The following is a 14,882-nucleotide window of genomic DNA, read 5'->3' as shown; positions in this document are numbered from 1 at the left end:
AGTATTTTAAGGCAGTAAAGACAGTGAACAGCACTGTCATCCTTCCAAGGAATGTTGTATTGCACATACAAATAGCAAACCTCATGTGAATTAAATCATTTTCCTCTTCTTCTGAGATAGCTTCCCTTGACCCATACAGGATCTCTCAAATGGCAATTGCCGTCTGTGGGCTGCTGTTGTGTCTGTTGCTGATTCCCTTGTAATTAAATACACGCCTGTAATGTGCGGACCAATGACAGTGACTCAAATGGTATTTTCTGTCTCTATACTCTATATATGTAATATGAAAAAAATAGCAGCAAAAATGGTTGATCAACTTAGCTCTCTTTTCTGATATGCTAGGAAGAACAGGAAGAGAAATAGCAACATATTGTGTCAATAGTATTTGACAAACCTAGATTTTCAGTGGACAAAAAGTGCAGTGAATTAAGTTTACAGAATTAAGACTTTTGGGGGGGGTTCAATATAGTTTCCATTATAAATAGAATTTGTCCCATAAATGACTGCCTCTTGAATGTTAGCAATCCACAAGTTATACCTTTTTATTGAAGACCAGTTGGTATGCCAATTCATGGCGCCCAAATGTTTCTAGATGAGGTCAGTTCTTCAGGCTTTACTTAAGCGACATTCCTGTTGAAAGCAATGGGATTTGTAAAATGAAGGGGTGGAAAGGAGACCTAAGATTAAAAGCAAGGTCATGCTCTTCTCTCAGTTACACCAGTATAGATTCTGAGTAACTACTAATGTCAGCGGCGTTACTTTGGGTGTACACCACAGTAACAGAGCAATATTTGGGCATACATTTTATAGCATTACAGGCAGCCCACAAGGATAAGCCACACTCTCCAAATACCCAAGGATTTTCACTGTGCTCTTCATTTCTAGTTAATGGATATACTGGCTGCAAAAACTGGCAGAGCACATAGTGTACAGCTCCTAAGGGGAATAGTTATGCCTACTGCATCTTTATTAAATGGGATAGTGGTTGGAGCACATGCTTTTCTGGGACTCGGGTTTGATTTCGGCCAAGGCCAGCAATGTAAAATGAGCTGTAGCGGGATTATTCCGGCTTCTTCTGGATGAATTTACATCCCATCACTTTTCTTGCATGCTGAAGTAAGGCGCAATACTTACAAATATCTTCATGGTTGCTGGCATGGAACAAATGACACTCAATGCCTCCGAGGGCTATGTCCACTGGCTCCCTTGCCAGTGTAGTATCACACTTATGCTCTGTATCTCCTCAATGAATGTCATCTTTCCAACAGCTTTCATAGGAGAGCCTGTGGGACCACCACACTGGAATACCTAATGGTTAGAACATTCATGTGTAAGGTGGCAGAACCTTGAATGGGGGACCTCCCACATCTCAGAGGAGTACCCTAACTACGGGGCTGAAACTTTTGAGGGAAGCAGTCCTCCCACCCCAAACTCTCTTGTAACTATGGCATCGTAGGCATCTAACTCCCAGACTGTCTATGGTACAAGCCTGGGGCTGGGATGCTCCTGCTCATGTACCTCACACTTGCATTAGCCCTTAATGAGCTAGCATGAGTGTAAATACCAGTGTTGCTGCAGCAGAGGATTGCATTCAAGCCCACTTGAAACCTGTGTTGGTATGCTCAGCCCTGCTTCTGCCCTTGCTGCTATGGCTACACTACTACTGACACTAGCGCTAGCTCGGTGAAAGCTAGCATATGTGCATACAAGCAGAGGACTTGCACTCCAAGCTCATAGCACAGCTATAGCACAAGAGGGAGTTCTTTGCTGAGAATCACACACAGAGAGGCACGTCCCTGCAGCCTGGACTTGCATAGCTCTCTTATCCATGTTGCCCATTGTCTTAAATTAGCTTGCCTTGCACGTGGACTTCTGTGAATCCTGTAAGATGCTGCTCTCCCATTCATTGTACTGGGAGTATAGGCTTCCTCCTCAGGCCTCGTGAATCACACTGATTTTTTCTGTGTTCCTAAAGGTTAGGTATTGTGATGTCAGCATCACAGTGCCTAACTCTTTTTGTGCACACAGGCCTCATTTCCCTGATTTCTTCACATTTACAAGGCAAATCCAAGCCTCTGTGAAAATGGCAAGATCTGTAAAATCTGTGACTATTTCCTTACCTACTACTGCCTGGTAAGGAAGAGATAAATATCAGCACCTGCTTAGCCTTCAAACACCTTAGCATTACTAATGCTTGGTACTAACTTCTGTGGAATTTATGTTAGTACTGAACAGTTGCTTGAAGGCTCTACCAATTGCAGCATGGCTTGGGGGGGGACGGGGGACTAAAGCAGCAGTCATGCATAGTGGATGGTTCCAACATCCAAGGATAGCAAAATATATAAGGCCCAGCTGCCTGTCAATTGTAGTCTCACTTTTCAGCCACAAACAGCTGATTTGTGGCATTCTAGCTCTGGGTAGGAAGGAGAGGAGTGGGGACTAAGCACAACTTACCAGATTTGTTGGGCTCTGAAAGTGCTGTGAGGGATGGGGAATAGTAGGAAGTGTGGTGTTCTAGTGTCCCAGGCTATGTCGAGACTGCAGGCTTCTTTCAGAAAAATCTTTTTTCAGAAGAGATCTTCTGAAAAAACTTCTTCCAAAAGAGAGCATCCACACGCAGAAGCAGATGGAAAAAGTGATCTGCTTTTTTGAAAGATAGCATCCATTCAGTATGGATGCTCTCTCACATTTAAGCTGTGATTACTATGGACGGAATGGCCACCAGGCCGGCCACCTGTGCTTTTTCCTCTTCTTTCGAAAGAACTCTCTCTTCCCTGTCCACACACGCCTTTTTCCAAAAGAGCTCTTTCTATGAGGAAGAAACCTTTTTCTGAAAGAGGATTACCAATGCTGGAAAAACCCCTCTGTTCTTTCGATTTACTTTCAGAAGAATATGCTTGCAGTGTGGACGTTACTTCAGGTTTTGTTAAAAAACGGCAATTTTTCCATACTCTGTAATGTAGACATACCCCCAGTGCACAACATGCACATGGAGGAAGCCCACGGGTTACCCACAACTGTTCTTGATTCTGTAGAGCAGTACAACAGCAGGTGCTGATAAATTTAGGAAAGAAATGCTTTACCCCACTCTCACCAATTTTATTTATACTAGTGTCACTCTTGATTTCATGTTCAAGCCACATTCCATTTCAAGGAATGATACTAATTACTCCCTCTTCATTTTCTGCTATGTCATAAGAACCTGTGATGGGGTATACAAACCCCACAGAAGGAGTTAAAAGTATAGGGCCCAGCTAGCCCCACCATTCCAAACCCGCAGAGCATGCTTCAACTGGAGACAGGATTGAAGAGGAGCAACCCAGCTCAGAATAGGCAGGAATAAAGACCTCCCCTGAAAGCTCCCACTAAAAATGTGATCCTTCCTTGAGGGGACTGTACACTGAGCCCAGTTGGAACAAAAAGAAAAGTTTTTGCCTTTTCTTTATCTGAGACCAGAAGTAGAGGGAAGCATTGATAGGAAATGACCTCTGAATTACCCTCTCCTGGTCAAATATTGCCAACCCTCCTATGGCCCTTGAACAGAACCCGGAGGAGCGGGTATGCACAGGTTCCACACAACTGAATGGATGCTAACCATTAGGCATGGTTCAAGAATCAATATTTATGAAGAGTAAGAAAGGAGAAATTCAGGAAATCATATACAGTATATTATAGCTAGAGTCGTTTTTAACTGGAAAGCTCTTTTCAAAAGTGGGATTGCACAGATGTTATTAAAAGGAAGAACTTGGCACTGTAATTTACATATCAATGTTAATAAGATGCAGAAATGAAATATGGGAGACTAAGCTGGAGTCTAACTCTGTCTCCTCTGTGCTAACGCAAGTTTTAAGAGAAGGAAAATCTTATTTTACCATAAAGGCAGAAAATGGAATTTGGGATAGAGGGAGCAGAACAGACCTGTTCAGTAATGTGGTGTTATTTTTACAGACAGAAAACTAAACTGTGTTTTTGTTCAGTGATCTTCACCTCTTTCCTCCCCCTTTTTTCTTACTTAGATCAGGGGGTTTTCAATCTTTACTGCACCATGACCACCTTTTGACAACAAAAATTACTACATAACTCCAAGATGGGGGACTAACCCTTTGCCTGCCCAAGCCCCCCTCCACTGCTGGAGTGCAGAGGGTAAAGCGAAAGGGCTTTAGTCCCAGGCGGGAGGCCTGTAATCTGAGCCCCACACCACCCTAGGGATAGGTCCCAGTAAGCCTAAAACAGCCCTGGCCACCCCATTACAATGGGATCTCAACCCACAGTTTGAGAACCACAGACTTGGATTATGAAGTCCGATGAGTTCATAGTAGGCAGTAAAATACACCAGTATGGCAGTTCTGCAGTGGATAGATCTGATACTGTAACTGAATTGCCTATGTGGAAGTCCCACCAATGCCAAATCTTACTAAACAAGAGATGCTACACTAAAAATACCAGGACATGAAAAAAAAAATTGTGAAAATGGAAATTGCTACACTCTGTTTTAAGAGAACTTGAAACCTATAATCACTGTCACAAGAATATATTATCTACTGAATGATTTGCACAAAACAGCAAGTTAATGGTTATTTTTCATTTTATTTTACTTTTCATTTTGTAACTGATATGGCGGGGTGTCAATTTTATTCTCATGGGCAGGGTAATCTTATTACAGTTGCTTTTACAATGTTTCCAGATTATTTAAAAGTTACTCTAAGAAGGCTTATTTACATAATTCATGCTCTTCTAAATTGCACTAGGCAAAACAAAAATATTTCCAAAAAGATAGATATCTACTCCTGCTACTGTAAATGCTTAAATATAACAATTAGTATGTTTCTATAGATAACATTTAGGTCAAACACAAACATTTACAGTACATGTGGGTGTAAAAAGGTAAAATCTTTCAACATTAATCTTGCTGAAGGACATGGACTGTATTTGATTTTTGCAAATATCTAAATCAAGACAGAACTTTGTTTTTTCTAATTAAATTTACATTACGAATTTTTAAATGGATATACATTATTTTGTTTGCAATTTGCAATAAAATTTAACTTCCAAATAAACAACTTCATAGAAAAATATAGGAGAAATTCTAGATATTTAAACCAGTATTCTCATTTCTTCCGGTGGCATACATCTTATTACTCCAGAGGGGTTAATGTTTAGAGGTCAGAGTCAGTGTAGAAGACACTCGGAAAATCTGGGGGAGCATATTGCTCAGCTGATAAAACATTTCCTCTGATATAGTCTGTAAAAAAAGAAGACATCAGAAAGCATTTATCTGTATGCTATAATTTAGATGTCAAACTATTCTCTATTTTCTCTCCTCTCCCAGTACTATACTCAGTAGAACCAGGTCTACTATTCCCAAATGAGGTTTCTAGCCACTTATTCTATGACTAGGTCCCCACTTGGAATGTGAGATGATCTTCAAATAATTGCATCTGAGTTAGACAAGGCATGGCAAATCATGAAAAAGTAATAATGGGCCTTTTGTTAATAGTGGTAATTTGGAAAAGCTAGAGCAGACTTCATTCAAGTATTATGTTGTCTTGTCATACCTGCTTTTTTGTAACCAGACATCTTACTGCAACTGTGTTATTCTTTTTTTTTTTAAAGTCATTAATACAACATAAAATTCAAAAAACTAGAAGTGTTAATAGAAACCAGTATAGAAATCAAACCCAGACACTTTGGTAGACTTTTACATTTTGTAGGTACCGAACATTACTGCAGTTCTAACAGCATCCTCAAAATACATGCAAAATTGTGACCTGTGCCAAATAAGCCAATTAAAGTATAAAATGGGGTGGAAGATTATTATTTCAGTATCTAATTTCCACAATATCATAAATGAAGTAGGGCTTTAGCTATAACCTAATTATGGTCATTAGTAAGACAAAACCTACTTGAGAATATTGCCCCGTCTTTATATTAGTAAAACTATCTATTTAAATAAAATTTCTATCTCCAATTACTGACCTCTCTCTCAAGTAGACCTAGCATAGTGCTTTGCATTTCAGATAGGTTTCTCTCTGAATTCCAGTATTATATCAGATTTTACTACCGTATTTTCCGGCGTATAAGGTGACTGGGCGTATAAGACGACCCTCTAATTTTCCAGTTAAAACATAGGTTTTGGCCTATACTCGCCATATAAGACTACCCCCCCTTCCGAGGCAACACCATTTAATAACATCAGATTTGATTTAAATAATTTTAATTAAAATGGTTTTGACTTACCGGTACTTAAAATCCTTCAAAATCCTCATCATGTTCATACAAAGCCTGCTCAGCTTGGCAAAGGTTGTAATAGCCCGCCTCTCTGACTCAGCCAATCCGAGCAGGCTTTGTATGCATTAATAGATGACACCACTTGCCGTGATTGGCTCAGCGCGGTACATACAGTATCAGCACAGGGACGTTCTGTATGTAGCTGAAGCTACAGTACTGTATTAGGGCACATCCAGCGGGCTAAAAGGTAATAATAGGGACGTTCTATATGTAGCCGAAGCTACAGTATGTTTATACCCGGCGTATAAGACGACCCCCGATTTTTGGGGGATGTTTTTTAGTATAAAAAGTCGTCTTATACACCGGAAAATACGGTATAAGTTTTTGATTCTTGCTGTCTACAGGCTTACAACTTTGTGTTTGTGACAAACAGTTTTTCAAACATATGAATATGATTCCAAATAATATTCCCTGTGCCAGCTAACTTTGGAATGTATATAACATTCAGGGCCACAACTAATGAACAAAACTTAGCACTAATCACACCTTTTGGATCACTTCCTGCTCCGGAAGGTCATCCAAAATTCTCATTTTAACAATTTGGTAGAATCTTTTTTGGGTTAGGGGCACTGACCCACAGGAAAAAAAAAATCAGTCAGGGCCCACACACAAGTGAAGCAAAAGCAAACAAAAAAACCCCACCTCACTGACGTGATCCACAGAGCCTAATGGAGCTCAAACTGGTCGATTTTGTGTGTTCCAGTGTCATGGGAAGACTGCAGAGGAGTGGGGAGCTGGAGTACCAGAGCAGTTCCCCAATGCTGGAGGGGAGCCCTGAACCTCTGAGGGCCGGATCCAGGAAAGCCAGGGGTTACATCTGGCCTCCTGGTCTTAGGTTCCCCATCCCTGCTAAACAGCTTCAGAGATGTAGTGTACACCTTTTGGGACCTGATCCCATGCCACTGATGTAAATAAGTTGTGCCACTGATTCAGTGGGAGCACGATCAGGCTCTTGACAGACTAACTTTCAAAGATGCTGGACAGCCAACTGTAAAAGCTTAAAATAAAGCCATTTAAGATTATACTCCATATTTTCCAAATAAATTAGAAGTAATAACATCTCTCTATATTAATGATAAATATATATTCTTTAAAACACAGTAAATTATCTGGATTCCAGTTATCAGATTATCTGTTTAATAATTGATACATGATACATCCTATAATTCTTTCTATGTGAGGGTGGCAAAAAGTGGTTCAAACATTAAATATCACAACACCTCTACCGCATGTATTATTCCCAATTTATAGATGAGAGAACTAAGGCACAGAGAGGTTAACTGATTTTTTTAAAAAGATTATATAGAAAGGCTAAGGCATAATAGCATGGCAGAGAATCCAGATTTGTTGCTCCCAGGGCATTCTTCTATTTTTGTCTCCTAGATCATACCAGGAGTTAATTTCTCAATTTGACCTACCTGTGGTACCAGAAATTGTACAGTCCGAGAAATTCCTCCATCCCATGAAGCCATTTCCATCATGAAGCCTAGCAAATAACATACACATATTCACATACCGTAGGCATTAGGTTTTCCTTTTAGTGACACTCACTGAGAACAGTATGGCTGTGTCTACATTGGCATCCCTTTCCGGAAAAAGTAGGAATAAGAGATCCTCCGGAAAAGGGCTTATTTTCTGGAGAATCACGTCTAGACTGGCGCTTTTCTCCGGCTTATCCCCAAGCCGGAAAAAAAGCGGCAGCCATGTAAATGCAAATGCCGCGGGGGATATTTAAATCCCCCGTGGATTTGCAATTGCGATGTCTCATTAGCATCCCTTTTCCGGAAACGGATGCCAATGTAGACACAGCCTATAAGTTTATATATGCAGTTATGACTAGGAACAATTATCCAGCATTGCTTCGGTCATTATCTCAATTTTATTTTATTTTTTTATTTTTTTTTGAAAATTAAAATGTACATGCAAATCCAGGTTTGGCTGAGAGGCGGGGGTGGGAGGGCACAGAAGGACCACTTGTGATAATGTTAAGTGATTTCTGCTTACAGTGAATGTGACAGAATAAGAAGAGAAGCATGCACTAACCTTTGACACACTTAAACACAAGCTCTGCCCTCTTTAAGCACCATGGTATAGTCATTTCCTTTAAAAAAAATAAATTGGCTGAAGTTAGTAAAATATAACCTAAGTGGCAACAGGTGGCTCAAGACAACAGATTGTTGTTGCTGCCAGACAAAGTTTTTCTGTCAAGTCTCTGATGTTTTTGTGTTTATCTTATTCCAATATCTCTACTACTCTCATTGTCTTTACAGTCTCTAGCATTATGAACTTTCACACCTGCGCATTTGCTGAATACAACTTTGCTAGAAAGCAGAAAGTTCTCAAGCAGAGGTCTCTCTTGAATGTCTCAAATTACAGATCACATTTGCTAATGCTGTTTATTGATCCGCATCATTCTTTTCAAATAATATTATAAAAAATACTTAGCTTTCCGGAGTATTTCAAAACTGAGATTTTCAAAAGAATATGGATGCACAGCACCCCTTCATCTCAAGGGATACTTACATGCACTATCACCATAAGCAGCTTTGATAATCACAGCTTTCATGAATTAGGTAGTTAAACTGGTTTAGATTGTCAGAGTAAGAATGTATTCAGCAGCCTAACTGCAGTAACTGATAATTTGTTGGTATTTTTACATACTAGGACAGATAGGTCTTGTGTCGGGGTTAGATGTGCATCACAAAATATCAATAACTCAAGTGATACAAATATAATAAGAAATTGACAGAAAATGTGGTAGTTTCCATTAAATACCAAGATTAGGTATGATACCTAGAAAGTTTCCCAAGAGGAATTGTTAATAGGGACTTGTCAAATAAATTTGAGATCTAAATAATATGAACATTTGGAAACATTAAATGAATTTAGGACATACCTTGGAGTCTCAGCCAAGGAATGGATTCAAAAATGTATTCTCCCTCAGTGGCAGATAAATGTCAATTTTATTTAAAAAATAATTCCTATGATTCACACTCTGTAACTTTAAAAGATAAGCACTTCCTAGTAGGAATGAACTGAACAATGCATATAAAAATGGATTACATACTCTTCCAAATTTCCAGTTTAAGCTGTTCTGTATTTCATAAAACCTGCAAATGTTTCTAAATCTGCACAGGGTAAATGTGTTGTCCACAAAACAAATTGTCAAATGCCACACAAAGAGCATCTCTACAGCAGGAAAAACACAACCTCATTTAAAAAGTATCCAACTTCTGATCATTTGATAATGCAAATACAGTTCACCCCATACAGGGCCTTAGAGGGTTGCTGAAAGCCATAGTTCGCTACACTAAATAGTGAATCTTTATTAAAAATATATATATATAGAGTGGTGGTAAAACCAACATCATAAAACAAACACTTAAAAACAAATTTCTCATGATGCAAATCCTTAGCATGTTTGCTTTGCCCTTGGTTATGCAACAAATGAATCAGATAGCACAGTGCTGGACAACAGCAAATAAATTTTTTTCAAGCTTTCCGGAAGAAATACTGGGTCTTCATTGTAATTTATCTGCCTACACAGGCTGTTTGTCACATGTAAAGTAGGCGTTGGTTGGTGGTTTTGATCCCTGTTTTGGCCTAGGTTAAAAACCAGTGTCTAAAAAGAAAAGGTCCTTTTGCCCTGAAGGCAAATTAGCAGTAGTTTTGCAGTCACTAAGGTCAAAAAACAGTTGATGCCTTAAAAGGACTACTGAAGAAGCAGGATATGACACCAGTTCTTGGACTGTGTCAGAGGAGTACAGAGGTTAAGGTTTGGGGGCACTAATAGAAATAACTGATTGGATACAGAATGCCAATGAATTAAACCCACAAAAACTCAAATATGAATTAAAATTTGAATCATTACTGGGTCATTTTAAAAAATGATGCACTCATGGATTTCATTATGTTATCAGGGTATTTTTTGCATGCCATATATTCCTTTACTGTTCATGAGGCTGCTCAAACCAGATGGACAGGGTCCTATGTGTAAGAGGTATAGAAAATATATCATTCTGGGTTGAGTTTTGATTGGTGTCATTTTTGTGAGGTAAAATAACTTTTCACAGAGCCGTGATCTGCTATCAGTAACCACGATCCCATCCCTGCCTTGCCCTCTAAAATCTACCAACCCTCCCCCCCCCCCACCACCCGGATTTGTAAGTAAAGCGGCCATTGTCTAGGAATTTGTTTTCCCTGTTGGTCCAAGATAGACCGATTTTTGTTGTCCTATCTATAGAATATGCTGCAACCTTTATACACACAAGCTTCTATCAGAAGATACAGAGTCAGTGGGACTAGTCACATGCATAAAGATAAGCCGGTTATGACATCTGGTACCCTTATGTTCACCACTTTTACAAGATCAGCAACTTTTGTACAAACTATGAGGTATCATTGGAAAGTTCAATTACCGAACACACCTGTTCTGGTAAAATGTGAATGTGGGGCCACATTGTATACAAAGTTATAAGACTCTGCTGTGGCCATGTCTACACTCACAAGCTTTCAGTGGCAAAGTTTTACCAATACAGCTGTGCAGGAATAAGAGTGCTAGTGTGGCCACATTATGTTGATGGAAGAGAGCTCTCTCATTGATATAATAAAAGCAGCTCAATAAGCTATAGTAGCTATGTTGGCAGGAGACTGTCCGCTGCCGACATAGCGCTATACACGAGTGTTTACACTAGCAAACCTTCTTTCACTCAAGCAGGTGTTTTTCCATACCCAAATGACAAAAGTTTTGCTGCCATAAGTGCTACTGTAGACATTGCCTGAGACATACTTCAAGTTTAGAAAAGCAGGCACAAACCAGTTCCTCAGAAAAAAGGCAAACTGATATTTCAGCCAAGTGTCAAGAAAATCAGATGAACTATCACTTGGTTAAGTGGACATTTTTGGCAAAAAGAGGGATGTGAATGAAAAGTTTATGTTTTGAAACTGGAATAGCAGGAAATTCCTGTAAAATCAAACTCTGTTCCCTGAAATGATATTCAAAGAAATAGGAAAAAGAAAAAGAAAAAAAGAAAGAACAGAGGCCACAAAGTATTCTCTCTCACTCTTTACCCAGGCAACCACAACACCTGAGGAACAAAGGAACAGCTTTGAACTGAGGGTGGGGGAGCTCCTGTTTGAAAGGAGTTCAGCTAGTAACACTACTCTAGTATGTGATTAGAGAAATTTTTGCTTTGAATTTACTTGGCTTGATAAGTTAGGTATTAAGTTTGTTTTACCTTAATTTCCTTGTTACCAGTTCTGATTTTTATTCCTCATTACTTGTAAACACTTAATTTATCTTTCTGTAGTTAAACTTCTTTTATTTAGTTCTAAACCATAATGTGTTTCAACTGAAGTGTTTGGGAAGCTCCATCTGATATAACAAAGCTTGTGCATGTTATTTTTGATTAATAAAATGATGGACTTTCTATGAGTTTCTGTTGTCCAGGAGGTCATTGAGTAATACAAGATGCACGTTTCCTGGTGTCATTCTGCCATATAATTCAGGAGTGGCTAAGTATGAGTACTCATAACTCAGCTGGGAGTAATTTACATGCTAGAGGCTATAACTGTCCATCTGTTCAGGTTATACCCTAAGGAATGTCACACAAGTACTCATGTTTAGATAGCATCAGAGAGCTATGAGAACTAAAAATAGGGGGTTTAAGTCCTAAAGTTTTTAAGAAGTTCTTGGTCAAGCAAAAGTCCAATTAATTTAAGTAAATTTGCCTTGGTGAGGACATCAGGCTTGGTTACAGTAGATATACTTTGACTAAACCATGATCCCATCCCTGTCTTGCCCTTTAAAATATACCTCTCCCCCCCCAAAGAAAACCACCCAAAAAAACTCCCCAGGAGTTGTATGTGGCCATTATCTAAGAATTTGTTTTCCCTGCTGGTCCAAGACAGACCAATTTTTGTTGTCCTATAGAATATGCTGCCACCTTTATAGGATGAAGTTTAATAAGGACAAACACAAAGTACTCCACTTAGGAAGAAACACTTAGTTTCACACATACAGAATGGGAAGCAACTGTCTAGGAAGGATTATGGCAGAAAGGGATCTAAAAGTCATAGTGGAGTACAAGCTAAATATGAGTCAACAGTGTGATGCTGTTGCAAAAAAAGCAAACATGATTCTGGGATGCATTAACAGGAGTGTTATGAGCAAGACATGAGAAGTCACTCTTCTGCTCTACCCTGTGCTGATTAGGCCTCAATTGGAGTATTGTGTCCAGTTCTGGGCACCATATTTCAAGAAAGATGTGGAGAAAATTGGAGAAGGTCCAGAGAAGAGTAACAAGAATGATTAAAGGTCTAGAGAACATGAGCTATGAAGGAAGACTGAAGGAATTGGGCTTGTTTGGTTTGGAAAGGAGAAGACAGAGGGGACATGATAGTTGTTTTCAAGTATCTAAAAGGGTGTCACAAGGAAGAGGGAGACAAATTGTTCTCCTCAGCCTCTGAGATAGGACAAGCAACAATGGGCTTAAACTGCAGCAAGGGAGGTTTAGGTTGAACATTAAGAAAAACTTCCTAACTGTTAGGGTGATTAAATTGCCTAGGGAGATTATGGAATCTCCATCACTGGAGCTTTTAAGAGCAGGATAGATTGACATCTGTCAGGAATGGTCTAGATGGTGCTTGGTCCTGTCATGAGGTCAGGGAACTGGACTTGATGACCTCTCACGCTCCTTCCAGTTCTAATGTTCTAGGATTCTAAATGCCAATTTGGAAGCATTCATAGGATATGAATGAGTAAAACTGTTTGTGGTGGTACAATAACATACAGTCTAAATAGCTGCTTTACAACAAAAATACACAAACAGCCAGTTTATGGTTCAGATTGTAAATCTCCATTTTTAATTTAGACTTTTCAGAAGATGTTCTGCATCGTTGTAATGGTCACAAAAGGTTCTTGGCTGTCACTACTGAGGAGTTTTCTTCTCTTCTATAGAATTGTAATGCATACAACAGTAATGGCCCCTCTATACACAAAGTTGTGCTGATTTTAAAAATGAAATGTTAACACCTATTCATTAGGTGGTATGAAGTTCTCAGTTTATACAGAATACAGAACAAGTATGACTTTGCATGTACGGACATCTATAAAAAGTACTTCTAAAAAAACCCAATAGTCTGCTTAATAATTATTTGTACTGCCATATCATTAAGGGGCTCTAGTTATAGATCAGAATCATTTAGAAACAAGTAAAACAGTAAAACCAACTTTTTTTTGTCACATTCGCTTTATATGCTGTCCCAATACAGGTAAAAAAGAAGTCACCCTTCATTCAGCTCAATAAGCTTCAGACCGTTGCTAAGCTATAAAAATCCATCTATAAAAGGGGATTTTTTTTTTTTTTTTTTTTTTTTTTTTTTTTTTTTTGCAGAACAACAAAAAGCTCCTGATGAATGCCTGTCACAATGAAACATCTCAACATTCCTGCAGCTGTGCTCCTGGTTAACCACTTTACAAAAAATTTTTATACGTAGGTGGTAAACACAACTTTAGAAAACAAGGTTTCCAAAAGGCATGAAGTTCAGATTAGCTTTCAGAAATCTGATATTTTTCACTTTTCCCTCTACAATGTATTACAAAAGTTGCATGTTTTAAATTAGATCCGCCAGCTGCAGTAAATTGTTTGTTACCAACAGTTCCAATTAAATTCACAAAAGTATATCAAGCATGAATATATAATTTTGGCTAAATATACACATACTATGCTTGTCACAACATATATTCTGCAAATGCATAAACCAGAAAACCAGTACAAAAATGGAGATAAAAAGTTAACATTTAAGAATCTAAAGACCTTTTTATTCTTCAGTTTCACACATTAGAAGATATTCTTTCACTAGGATCTCATCAGAAATAAATAAATCACAGGCTACGTCTGCATAACTACTCCAAAGCAGATGCACTAATGCAGCATGTTTGCTGAAAACATGCTATGCCAATGTCAGAATGCCCTAACATTCGCACAATTACTCCACCTTGGTTGGTATGGACAGTACAAAATGTGTTGAAGAAAATCCACAAAATATCTCTCAGGAATTAACTGATGCTCTCCTTCCCTAATTAAAACTGAAGACAAAAATTCTGATAACAAATCTACATGAATAGACTTCTGCCTGTATAGATTACCTCAGGTTGGCAGCTTGAAAAAAAAAAGGGTTATATCAGACAGAGATAAGATTTCATTTAGAGAGTTAACTGTCTAGTTCTAAACTTTTAGGCTGAGGTATGTAAGTTTGCACAACATTAATTGAAAGTTTCCTAACTTTTGCACCATTAAATCTTTTACAATAATAGATATTGAGCCTGCAAAAGAATTGGTGTATACCTTGGCTGTGTCTACGCTGGGCCACTTATTCCGGAAAATCAGCTGCTTTTCCGGAATAAGCTGCGAGCTGTCTACAATGGCCCTTGAATTTCCGGAAAAGCAACGATGCTCTACTGTACAAAATCAGCCGCTATTCCGGAAAAACTATTCTGCTCCCGCTCGGGCATAAGTCCTTATTCCAGAACACTGTTCCGGAAAAGGGCCAGTGTAGATAGCCCAGTAGTCTTTTCCTGAAAAAAGCCCCGA

The 14,882-nt window shown here is 38.8% G+C and overlaps 1 protein-coding gene across 6 annotated transcripts in view; it reads right to left on the bottom strand.

Moving 5' to 3' along the window:
* Positions 1-4,567: 4,567 nt before the first annotated feature.
* The window catches only part of FERRY3 (FERRY endosomal RAB5 effector complex subunit 3), a 38,927-nt gene continuing 28,612 nt past the window's right edge, over positions 4,568-14,882 (bottom strand). For all 6 annotated transcript variants that reach the window (XM_075900664.1, XM_075900696.1, XM_075900687.1 and 3 more), the window contains 3 exons: positions 8,332-8,389; positions 7,707-7,774; positions 4,568-5,242 (listed from right to left, as the gene is read on the bottom strand). In XM_075900664.1, coding sequence (XP_075756779.1) covers positions 5,150-5,242; positions 7,707-7,774; positions 8,332-8,389 — 219 coding nt within the window. In that variant the 3' untranslated portion in view covers positions 4,568-5,149. The remainder of the gene's footprint in view (positions 5,243-7,706; positions 7,775-8,331; positions 8,390-14,882) is intronic.

The sequence above is a fragment of the Pelodiscus sinensis genome, chromosome 1, assembly GCF_049634645.1.
Source record: "Pelodiscus sinensis isolate JC-2024 chromosome 1, ASM4963464v1, whole genome shotgun sequence".
Classification (NCBI taxonomy): domain Eukaryota; kingdom Metazoa; phylum Chordata; order Testudines; family Trionychidae; genus Pelodiscus; species Pelodiscus sinensis.
Note: the sequence above shows the minus strand (reverse complement) of the source record. Positions and strands in the feature narration are given on the sequence as shown.